Source organism: Copadichromis virginalis, linkage group LG4 (assembly GCF_057382275.1).
Source record: "Copadichromis virginalis isolate Kocher_CV1m ecotype Utaka linkage group LG4, C_Virginalis_male_GT1.1, whole genome shotgun sequence".
Lineage (NCBI taxonomy): Eukaryota > Metazoa > Chordata > Actinopteri > Cichliformes > Cichlidae > Copadichromis > Copadichromis virginalis.
In genome coordinates this window covers 22,568,472-22,595,521 of record NC_140621.1, presented here as the reverse complement: position 1 = coordinate 22,595,521, position 27,050 = coordinate 22,568,472, and the positions used below count along the sequence as shown (strand labels likewise).

Below are 27,050 nucleotides of genomic sequence, written 5' to 3'. Positions count from 1 at the left end.
CTGATTCAGCTCTGACAGTAAATCTTTCATACCTCACGCAATAGCTCTCTACAGTTTACACATCTGTCTGGCAAGGCATCACCTCATGCTAACAGTTTATTTCAAGACTGTGCTCTCAAAACACCTTACACTCTTACACTTACCCACTGTATGTCCTCTGGTTTTTGCTATGCTGCTTTACTACAGTCAGTAAGCTAGTTTAAATTCTTCTCTTTGACATGTTTTACTTAGCTGTACATTATTATTTCATGCTTTTTTTCCCACCTACATCAGACTGACAACCTGTCCTGAATGTACCCTGGCTCTTGGATAGTCCCCAGCCCTCAATGCACCTGAAGTGGATAAGTTGAAGAAAGCAAATGGATGGATGGATTTCTATTTCAGTTCACTTTTTTAAAAGTATTTATTTTCATTCCAGGTTAGTTATTGTTTGGTCATGTCATAGTCTGTTTTGTTAAGCTTGTATTCTGTGTTTGTTTGGGATAAAGTTTATCCTATCTTATTGTCCCTATTGTGACATACTACTGCCCTTTTCTCCATAGTTACATGAATTTCTCAATTATTGGAGTAATAAACAGATAGTTCGACGGGACTAGCTATTTGAAATCTATGATTTAGTTGAAATTCTTCATTATTCAGCTACATCTTTTATTATAGCCAATTTTAATAGTTTTTTCAGTAGCCCTTTCGCTGTGACGAAAAGCCTAATACTATGAAGATACGGAATTTTTTCTGGATAGTTTTTTTTTTCTGTAGTCCTGTGCGAGAACTACAAATCTTAGAGCATCCTGTAGAGTATCATGTGATCATCGAAGGGGCGGAGTTAAACGTAGTTTCGCTCTGGACCTCCGCACGGTAATTTTGTAGCTGTAGGTAGCTTATCACGGTGCAGAGAAGGTTTGTTGTGGCATTGTAATTTAGCATTATTACATTTTACGAACAGAGACGTGGGCCCCTGGTGTGTGGCAAACCGCTGATTTCTCAAATCTTAAGCGTGTTTTGTGGAAATGTTATGTTAGCTAGCTTACAGCTAACTTGGCTAGCGTTGTTCAGTAAAGTTAGCTGTGGTTGTTAAAGTGATGCTCCCACTGTGGGAAGCTAGAGGACGAACTCTCGGGTTTAACCTTCGTGTGATGATAAAAGGTGGTTTTACAACATGATCTGTGATTGGAGGGATTCAGCTGATTTAAATCACTTACGAGGCTCTCCTCGTATGGCACTTGCTTGCTCATTGTGCGAGTTATGCTTGGAGTCTCCCGGTAAATGCCAGAAGGCCTGTGCTGTGTTGTTTGAGCTGCTTTTTGTTTGGCTGCATTGATTTAGGTCACACCTGCCTGGATGCTGCTTATCTCTGTAAACCAAGCCAGCACTTGCCCGTCTGTACTGTATCAGTTTTCACTCTGACCCTGTCTTATCTTTCTTTTCTTTTTTTTTTGTCTTACAGTAAATCAGGTCAGAGGCTTAAAGCCGCTGGATTTAAGTGGAAAAAGGCTTTATTTCTTTGACCTCCATCATCATTAACTCAGGGACGACAGCCACTGTGAAGAGGTTATTAGCTTCACTCGTTTGCTGATTAACCTCTGTGTCATCTTGGGTAAGAGTTAATTCTGCTGTTATTTAATGTACGTCTAAATATCCAAGGGATATTTATGTTTTGGTGTCGGTAGTATTTGACAGTAAGTCAAACACCATAAACAGACTTAGCTTTATGATTATGGATCTGATATGATTATTACAAACTTATTATTATTATTACACACTTATTATTATTATTACACACTTTATTGTAAGTTAGGTTTTGTGGACTCTTAACCACTAATCTAGGTAAACTGTTTTTAATAGCGTAATGTATTGGTCTCATTCTATGTCAACTGACCCAGAGCATCCAGCCTGATGATCTCCAATTTCCTTGAAAAACTTCCAGTGATGATAGACTTGAACTTTTGAAATTATTTATTCCTGAAGTCACAGTAGCAGATATTTGGCCTATAAATTAGAATGACATAGTGTAAGTAGTTCTCTAGCTTCAGGGCAGTCAGAGGTGGTCAGGCTGGGAAATGTTCTTAAATTTGGTTATGTCAGTTGTCATGTAAAGATCCATATGGAAAAAATGTCGTTCTGCTCCCAAGATGGTAAATAGCAAATGGATGTACAGCGCTTTTCTATTCTACCTGAGCACTCAAAGCACTTTATACAACTTGCCTCAATCACCTGTTCATACAGGCACTTTTTTCTATGCTTTTTCTACTGAAGTGCTTTCTGTCTAACATTCATGCATATTTAAACGAGAAACTTGGGGTTAGTATCTTCCCTGACGATACTTGGCATTAATACTGGAGCAGCCAGGGATCAAACCACCAACCCTCTGATTAGTAGATTACTTGCTCTCCCTCCTTTTTTAATTTTGTTTTTTCTTTAATATTGTGAGATAGATGACAAAAGGAAAAAAATCATCTGTCAGGAGGAAGGTACAGAAACTACCAGGTTTGATTTGAAGTTGCTTTGTTAAGAGACAGTGCTTGACATTTTTATTCAGGATAGTGAGACAGAACATTTTTCTTGGTAGTGGATGTGTTTCTGAATGTCCTTTTAGCTCTTGTACGCTATTAATTTTGTTTGGATCTCGAGTGCTGCAGTGAGCAATGCAGCTGTACGGCAGCACTCTACCTTGACAGCATATAGATTAAAAATGATGGAGCATGATAATACTTTTTAATGTGACTATACTGCTTGTTAAATGCTTTGTTCTGATTTTTAGGGTTAAGTAGGTGTCAGGAAACATCATATCAATAAGTCACTGGAGAAGATGGAGACAACAGGGAATGTGTCCAATGGTGCAGGGCCTGTGTATGAGCAGAAAGAAAAGACCCTCAGGTAAAGCTGCTTCCAGTAACATAGTATCTGTGTTAATAAGATTTGAAATGAATAATCCTGCTTCAGTTTTGCCACATACGCAACAAACCAAACTTCCTTTCTTTCTCCAGGCCAGAGGATCTGTCTGAGATGCTGGCAGCAGGGACCAAGCAGATTCACGAAAAGGCTGAGAACACTCAGTTTGTGAAAGATTTCCTCAGGGGTCGCATCCGCAAAGAGCTCTTCAAGGTGAGTGTCAAGAAAAAAGGTAGACGATGTCCTTTTTTTATATAGAAGACTACTTCACAAAGCAAAGCCTGCAAATAAATGTGTTATAGAAAACTGGTGGAAACAAGAACACAAAGCAGACAGCTCATGTTACGCTTGTGTTTGAAGAAGGGCAGAAAAAGTGGCTTTTACACCAACTTTTCATGTTTGTTTCCCTCAGCTTGGTGCGGTGGCGCTTTACTACACATACACGGCCCTGGAGGAGGAGATTGAAAGAAACAAGGATCACCCCTATTTTGCTCCTCTTTATTTTCCCGCTGAGCTGCATCGCCACGAAGCTCTGGCCCGTGACCTCGAATACTTTTACGGTCCAGAATGGAAGAGCCACGCAAGCTGCTCAAAGGCCACCCAACAATATGTGGACCGCATCCATCAAGTAGGGCAGGAGGACCCAGTTTTGCTGGTTGCACATGCCTACACTCGCTACATGGGGGACCTATCTGGTGGGCAGGTGCTGAAGAAGGTGGCACAGAGAGCCTTGAAGCTGCCGCCCACAGGAGAGGGCTTAGAGTTTTACCAGTTCGATGCCATCCATAGCGCCAAAGCATTCAAGCAGCTGTATCGAAGTCGGATGAATGAGCTGGAACTGGACATGGAAACAAAGAAGAGACTGGTGGACGAGGCTGTGAAGGCTTTTCTGTTCAACATTGAGGTGAGAGGCCAAGCCTTAAGTCTTAAACCTCAGTTGTTGAACAAGTGTGTCTCCAGTTCACCTGTTTATACACAAACGCATTCAAGCACCGTTGGTGGTGGACGTGCAAGGTTCTTCTGTTTCAGTAGTGTAATAAATCGGGGCTCCAGCCATCAACCTTATGAGTTTTGCTTTTTCCAAGTATTTGAATTACTCATAGATGTTTCATCTATCTGTGTTATCCAACAACAAATTGTAGACTTTATATTTCAACCTCACATGCTTCACGTTCGTTCTGGCAGGTGTTTGAGGAGTTAGAAGAGATCGGCAAAACCATCCAGGAGGATGTTTTAGATGCTGGCATGCCCGTTCATGGAGCAATGGGTGGAGACATCAGCAAATGTCCCTACTACAATGCCAAAATGGGTAAGTGTACTGCCTTTGTAAATATATGTAAGTGATACCGTTTCTTGTCACTAACTAAGCTTTTGTCCGGACCTCCTTTGTGTCACAGCGGCATCAGGTGGAACAGCATACGTCCGTCAGCTGGCCATGGCTGCTCTCAGACACCCGACAGGACAGGTCCTGTTTGCTACTTGGTTTGCTGCCTTGGCTGGACTGGTTGCGTGGTATCTGATGTGATCTGTCGCTCCGTCTGCCACTCTGCTGCTGTGTGAAAAGAGGACTGTAACAGGAAGGACAGTAAAGGACACTGAGATCTTTCCACGAGATGTGGACCGTGTCATAGCTTGTGGTCCAAGTTTATTTATTGTTACATATTGCATAATAATGTAAGCTTACAAAAATATGGAACAGTTAAATTCAAGCAAAATGATCTGTAGGACCAATATAATTCCATCCATCACGCTAGATTTATTCATCTTTTAAATTCTCTACCTCCTCCTGCATTATCCCTCCAATCTGTGTCCTTCCAGTTGCATTTGGTCGTATCTCGAGACCTCATGTAGATCTCCTATTTTCTTACTGAAGTGACATTTCGTTCCACAACTGTATCTGGCTGTTTAGTATTTATTCCTTAATAATAAATTGAACATAGAGTGAGTTAATTGTGTGATTAGTAATTCAGTTGCAAAGTTAATGGGAAAACCCAAATTTCATTAATCCATTAAGCTTCAGCTTCAAATATTTCCAAACGGTTTGTTTTTTGAGACGGGCGATAGCAGTTAAAAGCTTGATTAATAATCAGTCTTCACATACTAATAACATATACAGGATATTTTAATCTCTCCTGGTGCATGTTCAATTGTATAATTTCTCTGTTTTCAGAATTATGTGACAGTGCACCTTGTATTTGTTCAACAAAACCAAACAAACCTGCCTGTTGGTTTGATTGCAGAGCTTAACTATCCAATATGAATAATTCACTGTAATAATTCAGCTTTACTGGCAAACGGGAGCCTATATTAGGACAGAGGTGCGTGCGGCTGTTTTAAGAGGAAGATTGTATTTTTGTACTAATGACGCTTCATCCACATTCTTTCATGAGATGAATTTGTGTGAGAATACCTTCAGCAGCTCAGCACTTATTTATGTGTCCATTCGTTCTGGATGCATCAGTATGCATTGTGAATGTACGAAGTGGGATGATCACCTATATTGAGTTTTATTTTGTTTTTTTAAGCACAGAGAAGTGTGTACTGTATGTATTTTGTGGTTGAAGTATAATCTTTATCCTAACACAGTAACGGTATTTTTTAACTTAAAGCACTTGAGGCACAGAGAACCAAAAAAACAAAAAATACTGCACATAAGTGGATGTGCAGTATTTTTTGATGACAGATGGCTTTATGCATCATATATGGAGGACAAATACAGGGATAGGCTGATACGCTCCTGTAGTTTCCACGTAATACCATTTTATAATGCTAGTGTCAAAATGATTCAGTAGTTTTGGACCTATTATCATAGATTAAACGTGGAGTGATTGCCTGAGTCATATGTATTTCTGATTTTCTTGCATTTTCATTGACTCTGCTCTTAATCCTTATCTGTATCTAACTGGAGCTTTACTAGTAACTGGCTAGAGTAATCTCTTTGTATGAGAGTGGGGAAAAACTGTATGTTATGCTTTCAGTAATGAAAAAAGACATGTTTTGTTTTCATGAAGAAATAAAACATTCTTTTTGACTTGTAGTTGCTCCTTTGTTTGTTTGCCTTTTCTATCATACAGCTACAGTAATTATACGATTTTGGGTAAAACATGAGATGGATTTGTTGTATACATTCATTGTCACCTAAAGGTCTAATAACAGATGAATTGTAGGTGCCAGGTTATGTTACTCATAGTGCTGTCCTCCACCACTCCACAAAACGAGAGAAAACAGATGGAGGGTATGCTTGCCTCTTTGGATTTTGAATTAAAGTTTAATGTTGGCACACCTTTGGCTACGTTCACACTGCAGGCGAAAGCGCATCAAATCCGATTTTTTTGACATTATGCGACCCATATCCGATCATGGTATGACAGTGTGAACGGCACAAATCCGATATTTTCAAATCCGATCTGGGTCACTTTCGTATGTGGTACTGAATCCGATACATATCCGATGTTTTAGAAAGCGACTGCTGTTTGAACGGTCATGTCGCATTAAATCCGTCTTTTACATCACTGACACAAGACACACGCCAATTATCAGCGCCGGAGAAGACATCGCAAACGCTTCCTGGCCATCCAGCGTAGATGTCAGTGAAACTGTTGGGAAGACAACGTTGGAGAAACGTGAACGTTTTATTTGTACTGTATAATCTGTAGATTCTGACAGAAATCTGCAACTATCCTTTGAAGCACCGCTCCTCTCTAAAACAGCAATAAGGATAATTATTAGGTTATCTACATTATTATGTAAATAACAAAATAACTTAAAGCAAAAATTGGGAAACGAAGTCCGAAGTCTTTATTTTAAGGGCCATCAATCAAACAATATTGTTTGCTGTGGGTCTAAACAGAGCGCGTTATGTGTGACATGTTCTTTTGCGCATGCGGGCCGCTTTGAGCGTTCACACTAGAGCGCGTTTGCTGGCACATTTTATTTGTAGTGTGAACAAGCAGACAAAAACATCGGATTTGATCAAAAAATCGGAATTGAGCATTAACACCTGCAGTGTGAACGTAGCCTTTGAGAGATGCTCCTTTATTTTCGCTCATCACCTTTTTGTTGCACAGGGTAATGTAGACACTTTGTGTGGGAATGAGTTTACTCATTTACACATATAAAACAAAGTGAATGAGCTCATCATTACTCATACATAAGACTAAAAAAGGGTATAAAGAGTCAGAAAAAAGCGAATAATTTCTATAGTTTTGGCTGATTACACGCGCTAAATCCTTCATCGCCATGGAACCCAGGCTCTGCAGGATCTTCTTTCTCATCCTGCTTAAAGTGTGTGTGTGTGTGTTTCTCCAGCAGTAATAGTGTTTTGGTACCCTGCTGTTGTCTTTATGTTTTTGAACCATACAGTATTATCAATGAAGGATAGAGATTGTTGCCTTGGACAGAAACCACCTCTCGTGATTTGATGAAATATTTGCAATTTCACAGGGTTATTATAGAAGATTTGTCAACCCTAAAATCAACACCACAAAGCCTTTCATCTGCCTGTAGAGGACCAGAGCTTGAGAATCACACAAATTCCATCCCTGAGGGGGTATGAGGCAAAATTAAAACTAGATCTGAAAAACAATATAAAAACTACTTTCGGGGGAAAAAATGAACTTGAAAAACAGAGGAACTCTCTTTAGTTTTAGTTTCTGTTAGGTTATAATATTATCTAAAGTTTTTACCAATTATTTCTTACAGCTATGTAGTACAGCTGTTAATACCTGTGCTGACTTTTCTAAATCTTGCCTCTGACAAATGCCCTCCACACAATAAAAAGATGACAATGTCAACAAAAAGTGAAAATGTAAAAGTGCCGGAGCAGTAGCGCTGTAATGCATCTCTGTTTACGGGTGTACCTAATGAAACGATCAGTGCATATACAAAGACATGTTAAACATTAAGGTGCAGACAGAGTCAAAGCATTGTGAACTTTATTTTTTCTGTACTTTACATAAAAGTTTTTTTTTCTGGGCCCTAGCTTTATTAGAGCTGTACAGTATCTCTTCTATATAGCACATTGATGCATTAATGTATGCTCTACAGCTGTTTATGTACATGTGGACTGTGGTTGAGGATTAAAATCAATTTCTCTCTCATAATGCAACATGACAGATCAGAATAAATCAGTTTTCACAGTTTGAACAGTTCAGTTCGATCTTCTATGATAATTCTGAGACTTTTACTTTCCACTGTTGACACACCTCCAGCCCACCACAGCAAACTTTATTTTGATGTTTATCCTGCCAGGACTGGCAGCGCTGAGGAAGCGGAGAAGCCCAAGCATGAAAACACAACTGATGCATACAGAACTGAAAGATTAATAACAGGATTGTTTAACCCTGAATAAAACTTTAGACTGCACCTGAAGTCTTTGTGGATACAATAACTTATTTGTGCGCATGTGGATGCTGTTATCACCGTTATGTTTCTCTTCTGATAAAGAATAGAAAACTAACATTGACATAAGAAATTACAAGTGTTTGCTATCACCATTGCTTCTATGGATGCTCGACAGAGGTCTCTTGTTCCAGGATCCACTTTGGCAGAGGTACAAAGTGCATAATCCTCTTGGTTTTTGATACAGGGCTGGGTAGGTAGGTCTGTAATACTCCATCCAGAACTACAGTTGTCCAAATCCCAGTATTCCTCTTTCCGTTGTCCTCCTACTTGTCTTCTGACACACTGATGGAGGCTCTCAGTTCATGGAAGATCTTTTACCTTGAAAAGGAAGCAAAAAAAAAGAAAAGAAAAAAAAAAGAACTTAAGACAACAAGAAAAACAGCCAAATTGAAAAGATAAGGAGCAGACACCTGATACATCCCTAAACTGGCTAAATGCACTGTGTTCTTATGCGACAGCCACAAACCAGATAACAAAGTATTAAAAAAGTATATTAAAAAAAGTTTACTGTTTGTGAACAACAGCACGAGAAAAGGTTCAGTGAGAGATGAACATAAATCAGTAACCAGTCCTACCTGGTTTGTGGCTGTCAGGACGAACTAAATAATTTCCTTAATTTGGAGAAGAAGCCAACTTGTTGATTCAACTCTGCCTTGTTGTCATGTTTTCTTTGCCCTGCCTCAGACCGCCTACCACTGCTGCCCCCACCTGGACAGAGATTGATACTCCATCAGCCAGGTTTATCAACTAGGCAGAAATTCCTTTCTCAATCTTATTTCAGTGGACCAGAAGTACACAGCAAAAACCACAGAAGAAGGTAGAAGTAGGTAATGAAAAAAGCAGGAAACCAGATGAAGCTGTGTACCTGTGGTGGTGGCAGTGACACCATTTACTGTCCCCTCTATGTCCGTCTCATCCTCAGCGTAGCTCATCAACAGAGCTCTTTGCCTATCTGTGAGATTCCTATACAGGAAAACAAGGTTTTAGCTTTATTGTGATTTAATACATTTTTAAATTACACTGCAAGGATGTCAGTGCAGTCTTACTTGGGTATTTTAATTTTGACGTGGATGTAGTGATCTCCAAAGCCATAGCCACTGACTCGAGCAATTCCCTTCCCTGACAGGCGGATCCTCTGGTCTGTCTGGATGCCTGCAGGGATCTAAAGACAAATCCAGTCAATTGTTACACTGAATGTGTTTGAAATGTTGCCCAAAGTTGTTGTTATTCGGGTAACAAGACTTTCTACTTACAGATAAATTCAGAGTTTCATATAGGCCCTGTGTTCTCGCTGTGCCGCCCAGGATGGCTTGCGCTACGGATACGTAAAGGTCAGAGTGGATGTCTGCGCCGTCCCTCCTGAATATGGGACTTTTTTGGACCTGGTCACAATCACACGGCAATCCCATTAAAGAGACTCAGAAGGAAACCCTTCTGGAAGGTCTGGCTATGAGATTAGCATTAAATAGCAGCAACTGATGCGCAACAAATACCCACCTTAAATGTGATGAAGATCTCCTTCTTTCCAACCGGCATTCTCACGGTCTGACCATCCTCCACTCCTGCAGGGCATAATATGTAGTATCAATTAAAACGACTTTTAACTTGAACAGTGGAACGATCCATCTCAAAGAATAATCCCATTAAGATCAACACCAGCAGGCTTTAAAAGGTACAAGGAGGAGATGTCGCTTACATTTATACTTTAAATTTTTAAGATTAAATGTCTATTTTGTTTTTCTAGACTAAACACCTCAATACAGAGATAAACTATCCTCCAGTCCACAACTATTTAATTATACATTTAGGACAGAGCTAATTAACTTTCTGGCACAAGACCATTTTCAATTTAATATGCATAACTATACGGACAAAAAAGGAGCCAAAATAACCCTGATTACATTACTCGAGTCACATTATGTATTTAACTAGTTAAGAATAATTTTATCTTTGCATTCTTTCAAATTCTGAGTGATTAAACTATCTTTTACTCAATGTTCATCAGTGAAGCTGCCCTTTTAGGCAATGTTTCAATAACTTTGTGAAACAGCCTATAGCAAAGCTTGCTTTGGCACATGGTCCTGCTCATTAAAAATGAATGCAAACATATTTTTGAGGTATTTGCAGCGTGTAAACAGTAGTCAGATAAACAGACTTGAGTGTGACTGACCTGCAGGCACAGGAACCATCACCGTCTTCTTCTGTTTGGTTTGTCCCGTGCCACGACAAGAGTTGCAGGGGGTGGAAATGACCGTGCCTTTGCCACCGCAGCGCCGACATGTGGAACGCATCACAAATGGGCCAGTATTTACTGTTTCCTATAGCGGGGAAAATTAATGTTTAATAACACACTTGGAAAAAAAAAGAGATAGAAACGAGATGATTGTTGGAGCTCTTACCATGCCAGAACCATTGCAGTTGTGGCAGTGTTGCACCTTAGTGCCTGGCTCGTGGCCTTTACCATCACAGCGCTGGCAGGCTGTTTCGATGTTAACTGACATCTCTTTGTTGACTCCCTTTGCTGCCTGAGTAAATGTCAGCTCCATAATGTACTATGAGAGGGAGGCAAAACAAACAAATAAAACATGTAAGAAGAGGACATTCTGATTGATAAAATAAACTGTTTAGAATCAGCTAAGGAATCGCTCGTCTTCACTTCACCCTATTTCACAATATCCCTCTAACCTCCTGTGGCTGATCAAATATGGCGCCGAAGTCTCCAAAGCCGCGGCCTCCAGAGAATTCTCCAAAGATTTTGCGGAAGAGCTCCTCTGGATCCACATTGCTGGCATGTCCACTCCAGTAATGCTGTCCTCTACCCGCCTGACCTGCATCAAAGCCCGCTGTGCCATATGTATCATACTGCTTCCTCTTCACTTCATCACTAAGAACCTATGAAGAACAAAGTAAGGTAATAATGGTAAAACCTGGAGATGTTTCATAGGTTTCAATGAGCAAAGCAAATCTAGAGTAGAATTAATGCCCAAAACCAAACCTCATAAGCTTCAGCCAGCTGAGCAAATTTTTCCTTGGCTTGTGGGTCATCTTTGTTGGTGTCAGGGTGATACTTTTTAGCCATCTGAGGGACAGCAAACATGAACACACCGTCAGCTACTGCAAACACTACTGTGCTCAGTTCAAGCTGCATCTCAGGCAGGAACAGACCTGGTAGTAGGCTTTCTTGATCTCCTTCTGCGTTGCTGTGCGAGGTACCCCAAGAACCTGGTAAAAGTCCTGTTTGCTGCTGGCAGGGGCACTTGTGTGAAAGGACTGAGTGTAGACAGCGTTTGGTGGTTTGAGGCCTGGAACTGTTCAGCAGGGTGAAAGGTGTGAGTACAGTTTCAAGACATTTAAAGAGAAATGCAGACAAGTAAAAAGACGCCAGATGGAGGACAGCTTTAATGTAAAACTTGGATGCATCTACAACCAAATAACACTAGAGTGTGGATCTGAGAATGTGTGGTTGTTTGTCTCTCCGTTAGCTCTGTGATGGACTGACAATCTGTCCAGGGTGTAGCCTATATCAGCTGGGATAGGCTGTAGCCCCACTGTGATCCTAAGAGGTATGTATGGATAAATGAGATGTCTCTCCAAATGCAGTGGTGCATTTTTAACTAAAAAGTTAAAGTTGTGGCTCATCTGTCCACAAATCCACTGTACAAGAAGTATTGTGGATCATGTTAGATGGTTTCCTCTGTGGGATTATTCCAATAACACAATTCTTGAAAAATAAGATGTGGAATAAAAATGTAAGTAAGCTGTGGATATTTCTGTAGGTGTTTGTGTAACTGTGTCACTAATTAGTGTGTTTAACATTGTTTTCTGCGGTTAGTTAGCGAGTGTAGGTGACAAATAATGCTAAAAGACATGAATGGAAAGCATCCTTAGACTAACCCTAACTGACAGAAGATTCTAGAAACAACACAGATCCCTAAAGCCCCCTCCAAATGTGGAGCATGTGAATTAGTCAAACTGACAGGTCTAATGTTAGTGTTAAGTTACTGACCAGGCCAAAATCTACAGTCTGACAGCAAAAATGTAACACCGGCATCGGTCTCCTGCAAACTGAACTTAATGGCTGCAAAGTATGCAAGACTGACTGCATCACATTTGATCAACTTTGAGAGTGCATCATAAAAATGCACCGGTCTCCAAGCTCGTCTTTTCTTCAGTGTTTGCTTGAGCCGTCATGAGGGCACTTTTATTTAGCTGTCTTACCCTGCGTCATTCGAGTGAACTTCAAAACAATTAGCCTAGAATAGAATAGCCTAGCCTAGCCTAGCCTAGCTAAGGCTACTACCATATGGCTAACACAGCTCTTACCTGACAGCCCTCTCAATGTCACCGCTTTCCCCACTCCGCCACACACCAGGCTCCCATCGCGCCACAGTTTTTCGGCCCGCAGTGTAGAGAAACTCCGGACTTCTCCATGCCCAGAGCACACAATAGCACTGACAGCTCTCCGCTGTCCTGAAGACACGGCGACTGTAATCCAACGTGAGGAGCAACGAGCAGCCGAGGACGCCATCATTGCTACACTGGCCGCCGCTCCAGACGCTCTGCGCATGTTCGGGAAACAGTGGGCGTCTCCCACTAAACCCCCCCCCCCCAAAGATATTCTGTTTAATCCGAGATGTCACTCTCTCAAGAAAATATGAGCTTTGAAAATTTAACTTAAATCACCTTTTCTTTTTTTAAATAAATTCTGCTTAAGAAGTCACATCATATAAATCACGACCGGCTAAAATTATTCAATTTCCCCTGACTTTCCTCTGTATATCGAACATAACAAGTGACAAACGAAAGAGGATGCACACCTTTTGCAACACGGCGTAGCGCGTGAAGACAGCAACAATCCAGAAACAAATCTCCCGCCCTGTCGGACAGCTCCGTGGAGCAAAGCGAGCGAACACTTAAGCGGCAAGGCTGAACTGTCAGCTGTAGAAGGAACCCTCCTTTGCCGAGTACCAGCCACCTCGACACAGACACCCGGAAGGCACGAAAGTCAGTTTGAGAGGGCAGCATGAATCGCTTTAAGACCTCCAAATTCAAAAACACCACTCCGAAAATTGCCAAGAAAGATGTGAGTAGCTTGCGAGCAACAGAATAGGTGCAGATTTGCTAGCTAGCGTTAGCGTTGGTAATTAGCTCTGTGGTGTGCTCTTTTGTGGGGAACGCCTGCGTGTTTGCAAGGGATGTTGAACTTCCTGCATCTGGAAATCTGCACAGCATTCAGAGCAGGAGATGCAAGTGTTCTGTGGGCTCTTAGTGAAGACTGAAATCATTGTGGTTGCACACTGCTGTCAGCCGTGATAGGATGCTGTGGTGATGCACATCACCATACTTGTGTTAAAATAGCTTATTAGCTCTTTGCTGCAGTATTATATGGTTTTGATTGCTCCGATTTTCAGCCAATGGGAAAAAATATAAAATTTCCCCACTGGGAAAGGAAAATAATAATAATAATATAACTACCATATAACTACCACAGTTGCCTCTTTTTCAGTGATAGTAGTCCTGCAGATTGCAATTGTTGACATGTCTGGACTGGACTGCAGTGTCTTGCATACAAATCTGGACCAATTCTTTCTCAACTTTAAACGCCTAAAGCTCTGCTTTGTGAGGTGTATATTATAATGTAATCCCCAGCTTTTTTTTATTTTATTTTATTTTTAAAGCCGAGGCAATCCTTGGCATGCACAGAAACAGTGGTATCTCTACAAATCTGTGCCCGGGGTTTAAGACAGCAGGTGGTGCTTTGCTCTTGTGAATGTTAAACTAGCCCTTTGCACCGGAGAGCAGATTTAATGTGAAGTCATGTGTCTGTGTGCTGACATTTTATACTCAGTGCAGGGGTGAAATGTTGGTCAAGAGGAGATGCAGGATTATGTGGCTAGAATGAGAAAAGAAAGCAATTTTATGTCAAAGCTACTTCAAATCATAGGCCTGCAGAGGAATTTAAAAAAGGTAGTGAAAGAAAGTGACCAGTGAACATAAAGTTGTCTTTCAGATGATATAACTAGAAGTTTTATAGACTCAGTTATTGTAATAATCAGCATTATATGTGGTTTGGATTGAGGAATTTAAGTTAAGTCATATGTTGTGATTTTGTTTGGGATTGAAACGGCCTCTAGTGTGATGTATTTGCATTTGTTGTCTACCTCGCTTTTGACACAAACATGTCTAGTTTTGTTACAATAAATGCAAAGAGTGCTTTGAAATGAATGAACAGAGCAGCAATACATCTCTTCTGCAAGGCTGTCGGAGCTGTCAAAGTGCCCTTTAGCGGCTGAATGACCATCAGGATTGCTCTTAGTTTCCTGAATAGCAGCGCAGCAGTACTTACTGGAGCATGCTGTACAGACACACTTTCCTCTAGCTGCTCTTGCCTTGTTAATGTTATGAAAGAGTTTTAAGAGTTCTCTGCTGTGCAAAGCAGGGAGGACTTCCACTTCCTTCCCACTCATGCGTGCATGTGTGTGTGCTCTCTGTCAGATCCTTCCTGTTTATTGCAGCGTTTGCTTTCTTTTTCTTTTTTTTTATGGTTGTGACAGTGTGTGGCTTAATATTATGAAACAAAGAGGAGATGGTTGTTTGTGGTCTTTTTTGCATTGACTTATGCTTGCGCATTATTAAACCCATGTGTTTCCACTAGGAGTGGATCAACAATGTCCATGCTGGCTCCTTTGCCTCCCAGGGCAACCACATCAAAGCAAGTTCCAAGCTGGTGGCTTTCAATACTGAGCAGGCTGGTAAGACTATAAAGGTTTGGCAGAACAGTAACATTCCCTTATACTGTGCTGTGAAAAGGTATTTGCCCCCTTCCTGATGTCTTTGTAAGGTTTTCCAACCTGGGTTGATTACTGAAACTGAACTCAGCTTTTCAAAAATGTGGTTAATTATAGTTAAATCAGGAGTTAACAAGGGTGGGGTGTTACTTTTCAAATAGGGCCAGATAGGTTTGGATCGATTGTTTTTTCCGCTTCTTAAATAAAATCATCACGTTAAAAATACATTTGAATTTACTCAGGCTTATCTTTGTCAGATAGAAGTATCCACTTTTTACAGTATGAGTCATGTTTATACTGCTGTTACCCAAGTTCAGAATATCAAGATAACATAACCTAAAAATCAAACACAGTTAGAAGGAACATTTTGAATTTTTGAAAGGATAATTCCTGACATTTCCTGTCTGCTGTACGTGTCCACAGGTGGAGGCATGCTGGGCCTGTCTTCAGTCCAACCAGGCTCAGACGGCCAGCGGGCTGTCACCCAGATTTCCTGCCATTCTGGTAGTTTTTTTTTTTTTTAATCCTTTTGATTGCCTCTTAAACTCTTTAAAAACAGAAATCACATGAGAAATCTACATGATGTTTCTCAGAAGTGAAAGTAGACACATGACCTGGTTCTAATATCTTATGCTAATGTCTATTAATTAATTTTCCTTCTCTCCTGTCAGATCTTGTGACTGACATGGACTTCTCTCCTTTTGATGATAGTCTCCTGGCAACATGCTCAGTAGATGAAACGGTGAGCTGTTCAGTGTCCTACTTCTTTCTGACCTTGTTCGTTCAAATATACTCATAAGCCAACGTTCCATCGTCTCAGGCCTTGTTATTCCTGCCAGGATTTTGAATTGTTTTTCCTATTTAAACGTTTTGAAGACTCCTTTCTCTCAGCCACAGGTGCCCCAGCTTACTGGAATGTGCTGAGCGGGGTCCTGCGTCTTCATACTCAGCAGCTCGGTTTACCTCACAGACCCGTAAAGATATGCAACTTTTGCCGCACACACGAACCAAAGTGATCTGCAATGCCCCGCATCTGCAAAACACTTTCTCTCCTCTTATCTTTTGCCAGCACGTCATATTGTTTCACCAGCTTGGTTGTGCTGAGCAGGGAAAATGTCTGGGAAACGTGATCTCAATTGTGTGTTTTTCCTGACTTAACTAGACTTTATATAAACTCTTTTTCATAAATTTTCATGTAATCTGATATTGATGTTAGAAACATAACATGAGCCCAGACCCCAAATTATTCAACATTTAGAGAAATACATCATTTGACGGCCTGGTTGATGTTACACTTTGATATTTTAATTACATGCTGTTTTGATCTTCTTCACACAGTTTGTTCCCTTTGTGAGGCTAGACAACCACAGCTCCTGCAGTCTTATGGTTGCTTAGCCTAGCCATGACCGGTTGGTGAGGGGAGGGAGAGAGGACAAAAAACACACTGTAGAAGAGAGCCACACAATAATAATACTTAATGATTAAATGCAGAGTCATGTATAAACACATTTAGTGAGTGAGTGAAGAAGAAACCCTCAGTGCATTATGGGAATCCTCCCAGCAGCTTAGGCCTATTGTAGTGTAACTAAGGGAGGATTCAGAATCACCTGATCTAGCCGTATTGTTTGTTTTGCTAAGAGGAGGGAGAGGGGGAGAAAAGGGATGAAGGTTTGTTTTTTCCCTGAAATGGATACAGAGATGGCAGGAAGAGGGAGAAAGAGCCATTATCTTTATTTTTAGTCCTTTCGTGTGCGCAGGTGAAGCTGTGGCGTTTGTGTGATCTGGCGCAGGAGCAGTCCAGCAGTCCAGAGCTGACCCTGCGGCCAGGTCAGGGCAGGCTCGAGCTGATGCTCTTCCACCCCACCTCCTCTGGCTTGCTGGCTGTTGGCACCACTAAGTCTGCTCAGATTTGGGACACCAACTGCCAGGAAGCACCGCTAGCAGGTAACTACAACCAGCAGCTGAGCACAGTTAAATTTTTTTATTTGAAACAAATCTCAAAATCTTTGTTCGTACATCATGTGCCGTGCTGTTTTTCACATGTAACATTTCAGTCTGTGTCAGTTAGTTGTCAGTAAATGTGCCGCATTTTGTTTCTGTGTGTAACAAAAGTTTATATATGGAGTGGAGTGAAGTGCTTGCCCTTTTTTTGTGTTGGAGACCCTCTCACTGACACTGCCTACGTTTTACAGCCCTGTGGCTCTGTCTAAGTGCTGGAGCAGCAGAGGTAATGTTTTGGTTTGCAATCCTGGCCCCAGTCTCCTTGGATTGGCCTCAGGATATAATCACTATCCTCTGGCCTCACCCCCCCCCCCCACCCCCCCCCAAAAAAACAAAAAACAACCCCAACCCACACACATATACTGTGTCCCTCCTTCTCCACCCCCCCATGACAGCTGGCCTGGCTGCTGCTGCTCACTGCTGATCCAACCTGCCACCGTGTCTTTCATCGCCCTCATTTGTAGTTTTCTTTCCATGTGTGGTCAAGGAGCAAGATCTGAATGAGAAAATGTGCATCTAAGTGAGCGTGTGTTTGGGTTCTTGTGTTTATTTGTTTGTTTTTTCGCTCTTCACTTTTACTTTGTGTGGCACTGTCCTAACAAGAGCACCCTTCATTTTTTGGTGTGTGTCATGGTGAAATGATTCACACAAGCTATGCTGTGATCACTTATGGCACTTCAGCTTACACGTGCCATGCTTTGAATTTCTTACATATGCCTACACTGGTGAAAGGTGTAAACCACTCATACTTTTATTGTTGTGTTTTCTGAACACTGTGTGCTTGATTTATGGCCTCATCTCTTCCCTGCATTTTCATGAAGTGACCTCTTTACATTGATGTGTGTGTTTTGTTTTCTTTTTTGTCTTGTCTGTGTTTGTGCTGTCAATCTGTCCTCGCTTCCCTCTTTCTTTCCAAACCATTTTAACTTTCTTTGTCATTGTTTTGTCACTGTCTAACATTAACATTATTTCCAGTTTCTACCACTTTAAAAGATCCATTGCGTGTTTGCAGTTCTAGAGCAGCACGGTGACCAGGTGCAGAGTCTCGGCTGGAAACTCGATGGATCTCTTTTGGCTTCCTCCTGCAAGGTGAGGACAGCTCAACCTGAACAGGATGTTAAGTCTTAGTCAAAACTAAGCCAAAATGCACAAGCACTGTGTAAAAAAAACAAAAAAAACTAAGGAAACCTCACGATTCAGCAGTTTGTAGAACCAGCTGTAGCAGCAATAACTTGAAGTACTTGTTTTTCTTTATCAGTCCCTCACATCATTGTGGAGGAATTTGGCCCACTCAGTTCATTGAGGTTTTATGGGCATTCTCTTATGCACAGCTCTCTTAAGGTAACACCATAGCATTTCAGTCGGACTGGGGTCTGGACTTTGGCTAGGCCATTGTAACACCTTGGGTCTTTCACCTTGGATCATTGTCCTGTTGCATGATAGAAATTTGGTCAAGCTTCAGCTGTCAGACAGATGGGCTCACATTTGAGTAAGAATACTTTGGTTTACAGAGGAGTCCATGGTTTACTCAATAACTGCAAAATGTCCAGGCCCTGTCACTTCTACACTAGCCCAAAGCATTACCTCTCCACCACTGTGCTTAAAAGTTGGTATCACATGTTCTTGCTGAAATGCCGTGCATGTTCTTTTTAGAGAAGAAAGACAACCCTCCCCATCCCTTTTACTGAACTTTACCATTTAGCATGCTAACTGAGGCCTGTAGAGTCTAAGATAGAGGTCTTGGGTTTTTTGCTGTTTGTCTGAACATTAAAGTCAGTTCACCCCAAGGTCAGTACAGTCTGAATTTACTGGGGCTTTCACTGCTGGTAAAATTGGCACCAATCATGAATGTTTTCCACTTGCGAATACTTTAGTTCACTGAACTGACTTCAGATTGTTTGGAAATGACTCTATAACCAGATTGATGAGCAACAAAAACAGCTTCTGTAAGTTCAGAGAAATTGATGTCCTCTTTGGACTGATCGAGCAAACTGACAAAAGTTCTGCTTTTATGGAGGTGCTCACACTTACTGATGATCAATTAATCAAGTACATTTGATTAGCAGCACGTGGCTGCTACTTACTCTCTTAATTCCTATGCAATCAGTAAAGATGTTTTCAGTTTTTCACATACTGCTTCTGCATTTTGACTTTGTTAAATATATAATAGTGTCACATTAAAATAATATATCGTGTGATGTAATTCATCTGGGGTTGTATTTACTAAATATTAAGACCCTTTTAGGGACAGATTATTTTCATTAAATCCTAATGCATTAAATCATAGACGTACTTTCTTTTTACTGTGACTGTACGTTACAGTGATTTAAAGTGAATGCTGTAACCCTCTAATATATGGACGGAGGGTTGATTGCTCTAGTTGCAGTTGTGGTTTGTGACCACTAGATGCAGTCAGTGTCTCACACTGAGTGCAGAAAGCCCCACTTTGAACATTGCTGCACTTTATCTGTTTATATGAGTTAATTTCAGAAAACTGTTAACACGGGTCAAACTTATAAAAAAGGGTGGGGGTCACATTACACATTAGATCAGAAACTGTTGAGCAGGTCTTTAGAGGGGAAAAGGGGATACATTTAGAAAACCAATTTTATAGCAAAAGATGTAATTTACCGTTTATTAATGTTTTTGGCATCATTATTAACATATTAAAACAGAAGGCCTGTGGAGATTTTCTTCATCAGACTGGAAACTTCAGTCTCTTGGCAATAAAGGCTCTAATAATGGAAACAAGCTGCGTACAAAGGATAAATATATCAAGGCCTTTGTTTTGTCTTGCCCCCACCTGACCCCTGAGCCCCAAACCCAATAAGAAGAATTAGAATCTGGTGAACAGTGCTTGTTTGACATCTCCACTGGGTATGTGGTTTATAGGAAAAGCATGAAATAAACTAAATTAATTGCTCAAGAAAGGAAGTCTGGAAAGCTGTGTCTTTATGGCCAAAGGGTTTTCTGTTTGGGTGTTAATAATTTAGGCAAAGAAAGAAGAAGAAAGGATGTGGTTTAAATCTGTTTAGGAATAGAAGTTTATAAGTTTAGAGGGAATTATTTGATGAGTATATTTTGAATATAGAAAGAGCCCAGGGATCATTTTTTAAATATTATTCTGTTGTACACTGTTTTAACTGTCACATTATGCACTAGAGTAAACTTTACTAAAAGCTCAAATTAAGTGATTGATATGAAAATATGACAAATACTTAATGAGCTTACTTGAGCTTGAGACCAAATAAACTTTGACACAGAAATATGCCACATGCATGTAATTAGCAGGTAACATTGTTGGCCCAGGCTCCCTTTGTTTGTCTTTGCTCTGACAAGTAACAAATTAATCCAGCAGTCATGGATTGTGTCCAAATGATGACATTAAGTTGACAGGATAATAGCCTTCACCGGAGCTAACAAGCCTTTCTGTCCAAAGTGAGACTTAGACGGAAAGAACCAGGCACCTCAGAAACAAGTGTGCAGAGGTGTGGCGGTGGGGTGGGGTGCAAGATCAGAGGCTGTGAGGCCTCTGAGGTTCTTGCCCCATTGGGCTCTGGTGTCATTTAACCAAAAGGCCCCTTTCAGTCTCCCCAATCTAGCTTATTAAAGCAAATAGGGCCTGCCAACATGTGGGTCCAATCTCTCCAGCCCTCCTGTAGGGTAAACACTGCGCACAGGGCTGGGTTGGGGGAAGATGAAGGGGAGACCACCACCCTGAGGAGCAAGAATCATGACAGGCCTCATTTGAACCTGGAGAGATGTGTATTTATGACACACTGTGGAGAAAGGCAGCATTCAGTGCAATGAAACCCACAGGTAGTGTGAGCAGGGATGGAGGTAGGCCCTTGTTTATCTGAATGATGGACGGGCCTGGGTGGTATGCTGTCTGGAAGTGAGGTGTCTGTGGGTTTATGCCCCACGGTTCACCTTGAATTTTGAATTTTATCTGTGCTCTGTCTCCCACAGAGCACAGAATCACTGGTTAAAAGGTTGTGTGATCCCAAACTGCCAGTCACAGTTACACTACACTAGTAACCATGGGAAACAACAAGCTGGCAGGACAGTGTGTTTGATGAGTGAAGTTGGAGTGAGAGAGCAGCCCTCGCCGAAGATTCCCAGCATCTGTGTGTGTGTTTGCACACATGTGAAAGTTGTGTGCAACACACAAGTGGCGAAAACTCATTAACAGCAGCTTGAGAATGAGGCTCCATCACTTTGATTATACAGCAGCTTTCTCAGCACACACACACACAAACACACTCATAAACACACACAAGGCTATCTGGCCACTCTGCATTTATGAGTTTAGGTAAAGTTTATATGTGTTGTTGTTGTCATAGGCTTAACAAGGTGTGTGTGTGTTCGCGTTTGCTTGCTGGAGAACATCTGTATGTGAGAAACCTCTCATTTGTGTATTTGCACAAGCTGGTGTCCTCTTCCATATCTTATGTGAGAGAGTCGGCATGTATGTGTTTGCATTGAAGGTTTAAGGTTTGCATTGAAGGTTTCAGCATTCACAACATAATTCAAATAAATCATGGACATAATTGTTAGGGGCAGCACCAGCTTACTATCTCCCAAAATAAGCTCCACAAATAAATCTTTACCACTTAGAGATAGTTTAGAGCTCATAGATTGGTTTTAGACCAAATCTGGCATTTTGGCAGCAGGTGGGCTGTGGCCCATGTGGGTGTGTTTGTGTGTATGTCTGCCTTCTGAGTCTTTGGCTTAGCCCCAGGTCACAGCGGCCTGAAGACACAGCTTTGGGCCATCATACTCGTGGGTGGGCTTCACTCACACACGAGTGGAGAGGCAGAGAAAGAAGCAGAACGTTAGTTATTACCCTTGTTTACTACTCAAGTTAAAAAAATCGGAAAAATGTAGCTCTTTATTTATATTCTGTTGCACAGAGCTCATCTTTTTGTGACTTTAACTGCATCACAGTTAGCATAGTATATCTTTAAAAGTGCCGATGGTTTTGCCTTTAGAGTATTGCCTGCTGTCAGCTCCTCACGTTAGGCCGTTGCGGTGATCACGGTCGTGCTGCAGACACACATTCACATTCACAGTCACAGTTTGATCCCATTAAGCCCCCATTTCCTTCCAATCACATAGGAGCCACTGTGATTGGCTGCTTTGATTGATGCCTAATGCATGTTTGGGCTGGCCGGGGTCACGGCACGGGAGGCCATGGCGAGGTCACTGGGTTGCATTTGCTAACAATGAATCAGTGAGATCACGCTGATGAATAAGGGCACTTTGGAGAGCTTGTGTTGCTCTTTCTTAATTTTACTATAGATATATAGACTTTTTTTAAAAATACTTTAAAAAAAGCCCCTTTCCATTGAGCTTTTTTCCACAGAAGGAAAAAGAGGAAATTACAACACAGACATAATTTTTTTGGTTTTTAAAAAGTCCCAGTTTAAATTGGCCCTCTTAATATTTGTGTCATGTATCAAAAATAATAAAAATTTCTAATATTGCTAATTGACTTACTAAGTCTCTCTTTCTTTAATGCTTGGATAGGATAAGATGATCCGCGTGTTTGATCCCCGAGCCCAGCTGGCACCTGTTCAGGTAAGTCTCCAGTAAAAAGTCATCACAGTGCTGCCAAAGGAACAACTGCAGCTGCTCTCTGGGCATTGTAACACTTGTAACTGTGGTCCACTTCTTGCTTTTTTTTGTGGCGTGGGATTTTGTTTACAGTGTAGAAGAAATAGAAAATCATCTCTCTTCAAAGTACCTATTGGTAGAATAACCACCCTGTTCATTGTCACTGTGCTCTACTGCCATTTACTGTAATATAAGCCCCTTTACTTTCCCGCACTCCATCTAGTGACAAACATGTTAACAGTAACCAAGAATGCTCACCACTGGCCACTCACAGTAATTCATCTACTACTGATTTATGGAAGTGCTGCACACGATGTCATCGCTGCTCTTTAATTCCCACGGGTACCCATCCCAGCCCTCATCCCTCCTTTTTTCCCCCTTTCTCCTCCACTGGCAATCAGCTTTGAGCCAATTTTATCCACCAGCAATGAGGGAGTGGAGTGGTAGGGCATTTGTGTGCTAAGGGGATGAGGAAGAAAAGATGAAGTGGGGGAGGCATGAGTGAGTGTTGCGAGAGGCAGCTCAGTATAGTGCAAATAATCTCACACATTTCCACAGTGGACCTCCCAGGCTGATTTAATTACTGGGGTAGTATTGTGCCTGATGGTCTCTTGTTCACATTTGTAAATATAAAGAATCTTGCAAAAACACAACATGAAGCAGCAGCTTTAATATATTATATCACAGAAATACCTGGAAGGCACAGCAGGCTGTATGGAAGTGAAGCATATTTGTGGGTTCATGCACCTGCGAACATGTGAAGACATTTGTATCTGCTCACACTGCACAGTATGTACTCGCCCATGTGTTCTTTATTTGTTTTGAATCTTTCGAGACCTTTATGTAAGGGTTACAGTTTCAGAGGTATGTCTCTGAAGTCAGCGAGGCAGCAAAGGAAAGGGTATGCAGATGATTTTATTTGTGCCACACGTCTTACTGCCTGTATAATGGAGTGAATGGGTGTCTGTTTTCTGAGGTAACATGAGCTGATTCTCTCCAGTCTTTGAACCCAGTTGTTTACATCAGGTGTCTCAGTGTTGATGTCATTTTAGCACACTGCTGTTCTGCAGCCTGTTGGAATTTTCTGCACAGGAGGATTTTCTCCCCAGAAATCCAATGCAGACTTTAAGAAGATGTGTCCAGCAGTGCTATAAATTGCCTGAAAATATGATATTCCAGGCAACTTGGTGCAGCCAAAGGGTGTCATTAGTTTAGATTAAATCAGTGCTGGGTAGTCTGTCTGTCTCAAACAGTGTCTCCAGTAGGAGCCAGTGGTTCCTAGTGGCGGGGATATGCTGCACTAGGACATTTTAGGAATGGGGAGAACCAAATACGTGAAAAGGCAAGGTCTTTGGGTCAGTTTAAAAAAAAATTTCCTAAACGAGTACTGCACAGATTTTGCACTTCACATCTATTCTTCCCAGTTCTGCTGCATCTGAATAATCCTGGAGATTCCATCATTTTTTATCCACATACATTTTTTGATTGAGTCTTAGCTCATTTGGTCGATGACCTGATGAGCTCAGTGGATGCAGTCGAGAGGCATCTATCAACAATCCGTTCATTCACAACAATAATTGCTGCTCCTCTCAGAGTATTGTTCAGAACTGAATCAAAGTTACTCACAATGATTACCTGATGTGTCTCTTTTGGGAGTAGGGGTTCAAAATCAAGATTATATTTGCCATTTCACGTTCACATTTTTCCATTTTCACTAGAATGTTTTTAAAGAGTAAGTTTAAAATGCATGGGTAGACTGGTGTCTTTTTTAATGTTTGAATGATTCGTAGATCAGTGTTAAGTGGTTTAACAAACTAAAAAGATTCTTCTGAAAATGGTCAAGTATAAGGCCTGGAATCAAAATAATTTAAAAAGCAGCTTATGGCATGAAAAACTTAAAAAAAAACAGGCAGAGCATTTGCTAAGACTAGAAACGACTGAGTATTATATGGCTAGAAAAAGGCTAAATTATGTCACATTCTCCCTGTGCCACATCTTCCATATTACTTCCTTTATTACAAGAGATAACAAATGCATTGTCAACACTTTTCTATCTAAGCAGTGCAGCTATTGTCAGAGATCTTTATTAATGTAGTAAGCAACCACAGTAGGAGACAGACTGAAGGTTTACTCTTGTTTTTATGCTTGCTTAACTCTCGTTTCTTCTTTTTTATTTTCTGTATAAGATATATAAGAAGCTAATGATAGACTCCTTTAGACTCTTTTTATCCCTCCCTCTCCCAGCTGGTCTGCAACAAAATTGTCAATTCAAAAATGGTTTGTGGCTTTAAAAAAAGTTTTCTTAGACTGCTTGCCGCAAGGACACTCAGAGACCATTGAGCCAAGTCTGCTAGCCTCTCCACCCTCTTTGTTTCTCTCTTTGCTTTCTCTGATTAATGTGTGTCTTTGCCTCGCAGACTACTAATATGTGCAGATATGTGATTCAGCAAACTGAGATTCTCTGTAGTCAGCACATTAATTCACCACCTCAAACCAAAGAGCGCTGGGATCCAGATCAAAGTTATGAGAGGGTTTGCTCTTGCCTTTTTGGTTTTGCATTCTCTCCCTTTCTTCTTTTGCTTCTATAACAGAAAACCAGAAGGTCCTGCTTTGAAAAGCTTTGGTCTGGGCCCTCTGAAGAGTGGGCAGAACCTCACCCATACAGCTTTCAGATGTGTTTCTCTGTCAAAAGAATGGGAGAGCCACTGCCACTCCTATTAGCACCAGATCTGCTGAAGGGTGTGGGTGCTGAATCCTTAACACACTGAAACATGATGAGTGCAGTAATTCTGATGCAGAGAAGAGTGGGAGCCACAAAGCAGTTCGACACCATAAAACATAACATAGCACAACATTTCACATTGCATGAGTGGTTTCGATGAGATTCCACAAAATAGTTTGTTTGTTTCTGACATGAAGGCATTTTCAAGCACTTTCTCCACTTTGCATTTTCAATGGTTTGTTGTTGTAGATGTGATGCGATGGCAGGGAACGGCCATTGTGGCCACAAAGTAAACAGAGGGGCAGAGAAATGGCCAAACTATGCGAATTTGTAACCTCACTGGGAGGTCTGTTTTCCTTCCTGCTTGAGCGCCAGTCAGTTGTCTTCATCAGGAGACGCCGCAACTCTTCTCTGAAAAGACTTCTGGGGGAAGGATATTGTAAGAAAGCTGGGGAGCATTAGGGTAAAGCACGAGTTTCTCCAATTTTCAATCCGAATTTCCCTGGAGTAAACAAAGTGAAATGTATACATCTAACAGAAATGTTTTTCTTTTGCCCGAATTTGGAAGGAAGCCGACGTATCATTTGCAACACTCATCTGTGTAGTGCTGATCCAATAAGTGATTGTACTGGCTATTCTCCTCCTCCCTTAAGGACTGCAAAAGAAATTTGTATTTTCCAGGTATTTTTAGGTAGTTAACAGTCACTGGATATACCACAGGAATGAGAAATAACTCAAGGTAAATGCAGGCTTATTGATCGGTTCCTCAAAAAGCAGGTGCGCTCATGTAGATGTAATAATGAGGAGTTATTTGTTATAATGGTGGCTCTTGCGAAAACAAGAACAAGGCTAAAGAGAAATATTAAAAAATTAGAAGAGCAGGAGTGCCATGCAGCTCACCTGCTAAAACCATTAAATGACATGCAGTGTAAAAGCCCCCATCACACTGTCCTAGACGCGGGTCGGCGACTACCAAGGTGGCTACTATTTACTAGGGATGAATTTGTATTCCCCAACCAGTTAGTGTGTGGTTGCTAGAGGTTCATGCCTTTCACTGGGTGAAACCGGTTGCAAAGAGGTTTACGGTTCAGCTGAATTCCACTTTGCATTATACTTTTAAGAACTCATTTGAAAGAGCAGGTCATCGAACGGTCAGAAGGTTGGTGGATTAATTCCTGACCTTTCATATCAAAGAATCAGTAGATACTGAACCCAGAGTTGATCCTCTATGCATCTGTACGTTACCGTGGCGATCTGATGCTATGCAAACCAATGGCAACATGGTTTTCTGTACAGCACTGTATACCTTTTTGCAATAAATTTAATCTTGCAGCTACAGGCAACCTTCAGCAACTCACCATCTGGTCAGCGAATACACAGTTTTCCCTAGCAACCTGTCGTTGCCAGAGGGGCATAGACTGCTGTTTAGGCCACTAGGAGTGAGTGGGGCTTTAGGAAGCAATTTTACAGCAGCTACCAGCCACCTCCAGCTGCAACTTGCCAACCAGTCAATACATAAACACTTTGCTAGGGGGTAGTTGACTGGGACTTCACACGCAAACAATAAGAAAAATAGGAATTAAGAATCCTAAGCAGCAGACAAGCAAAAGTTAGATGAGATAGTTTAAGAG

At 41.2% G+C, this 27,050-nt stretch overlaps 3 protein-coding genes across 5 annotated transcripts in view; 2 read left to right on the top strand and 1 right to left on the bottom strand.

The window, feature by feature from the left end:
* Positions 1-803: 803 nt before the first annotated feature.
* On the top strand, positions 804-5,926 carry hmox2b (heme oxygenase 2b). 2 transcript variants are annotated; one of them, XM_085454250.1, is made up of 7 exons: positions 804-855; positions 1,445-1,594; positions 2,759-2,874; positions 2,985-3,102; positions 3,302-3,793; positions 4,075-4,198; positions 4,287-5,926. In XM_085454250.1, exons 3-7 carry the CDS (start codon positions 2,807-2,809, stop codon positions 4,412-4,414), a joined length of 930 nt encoding a protein of 309 aa, XP_085310376.1. In that variant the 5' UTR covers positions 804-855; positions 1,445-1,594; positions 2,759-2,806; the 3' UTR covers positions 4,415-5,926. The 2 variants fall into 2 exon arrangements, with proteins under 2 accessions (XP_085310376.1, XP_085310375.1); XM_085454249.1 differs by having other exon boundaries at positions 825-897.
* Positions 5,927-7,806: 1,880 nt separating this feature from the next.
* On the bottom strand, positions 7,807-12,874 carry dnaja3a (DnaJ heat shock protein family (Hsp40) member A3a). Of its 2 annotated transcripts, XM_085454244.1 has the most exons (12): positions 12,616-12,874; positions 11,458-11,600; positions 11,288-11,371; positions 10,978-11,184; positions 10,692-10,844; positions 10,463-10,610; positions 9,790-9,854; positions 9,546-9,674; positions 9,339-9,454; positions 9,158-9,255; positions 8,868-9,000; positions 7,807-8,610 (listed from the first exon to the last, which is right to left on the bottom strand). In XM_085454244.1, the coding sequence occupies exons 1-11, from the start codon at positions 12,857-12,859 to the stop codon at positions 8,882-8,884; spliced, it is 1,506 nt and encodes a 501-aa protein (XP_085310370.1). In that variant the 5' UTR covers positions 12,860-12,874; the 3' UTR covers positions 7,807-8,610; positions 8,868-8,881. The 2 variants fall into 2 exon arrangements, with proteins under 2 accessions (XP_085310370.1, XP_085310371.1); XM_085454245.1 differs by lacking the exon at positions 8,868-9,000.
* A 174-nt stretch (positions 12,875-13,048) lies between these two features.
* The window catches only part of coro7 (coronin 7), a 107,866-nt gene continuing 93,864 nt past the window's right edge, over positions 13,049-27,050 (top strand). Inside the window, exons 1-7 of the mRNA XM_085454243.1 lie at positions 13,049-13,375; positions 14,948-15,044; positions 15,504-15,584; positions 15,752-15,822; positions 16,838-17,024; positions 18,094-18,170; positions 22,611-22,661. Coding sequence (XP_085310369.1) covers positions 13,316-13,375; positions 14,948-15,044; positions 15,504-15,584; positions 15,752-15,822; positions 16,838-17,024; positions 18,094-18,170; positions 22,611-22,661 — 624 coding nt within the window. The 5' untranslated portion in view covers positions 13,049-13,315. The remainder of the gene's footprint in view (positions 13,376-14,947; positions 15,045-15,503; positions 15,585-15,751; positions 15,823-16,837; positions 17,025-18,093; positions 18,171-22,610; positions 22,662-27,050) is intronic.

Bases quoted from the DNA above. Each gene is read 5' to 3' on its own strand.
- hmox2b (XM_085454250.1), top strand. From the start codon at position 2,807: ATGGAGACAACAGGGAATGTGTCCAATGGTGCAGGGCCTGTGTATGAG. The intron at 2,875-2,984 runs GTAAAGCTGCTT...TTCTTTCTCCAG, and splicing joins CAGAAAGAAAAGACCCTCAG to GCCAGAGGATCTGTCTGAGA. The intron at 4,199-4,286 runs GTAAGTGTACTG...TTTGTGTCACAG, and splicing joins CTACTACAATGCCAAAATGG to CGGCATCAGGTGGAACAGCA.
- dnaja3a (XM_085454244.1), bottom strand. From the start codon at position 12,859: ATGCGCAGAGCGTCTGGAGCGGCGGCCAGTGTAGCAATGATGGCGTCC. The intron at 9,455-9,545 runs GTAAGTAGAAAG...ATTTGTCTTTAG, and splicing joins ATGAAACTCTGAATTTATCT to ATCCCTGCAGGCATCCAGAC. The intron at 9,256-9,338 runs GTAAGACTGCAC...TTTCCTGTATAG, and splicing joins GTCAAAATTAAAATACCCAA to GAATCTCACAGATAGGCAAA.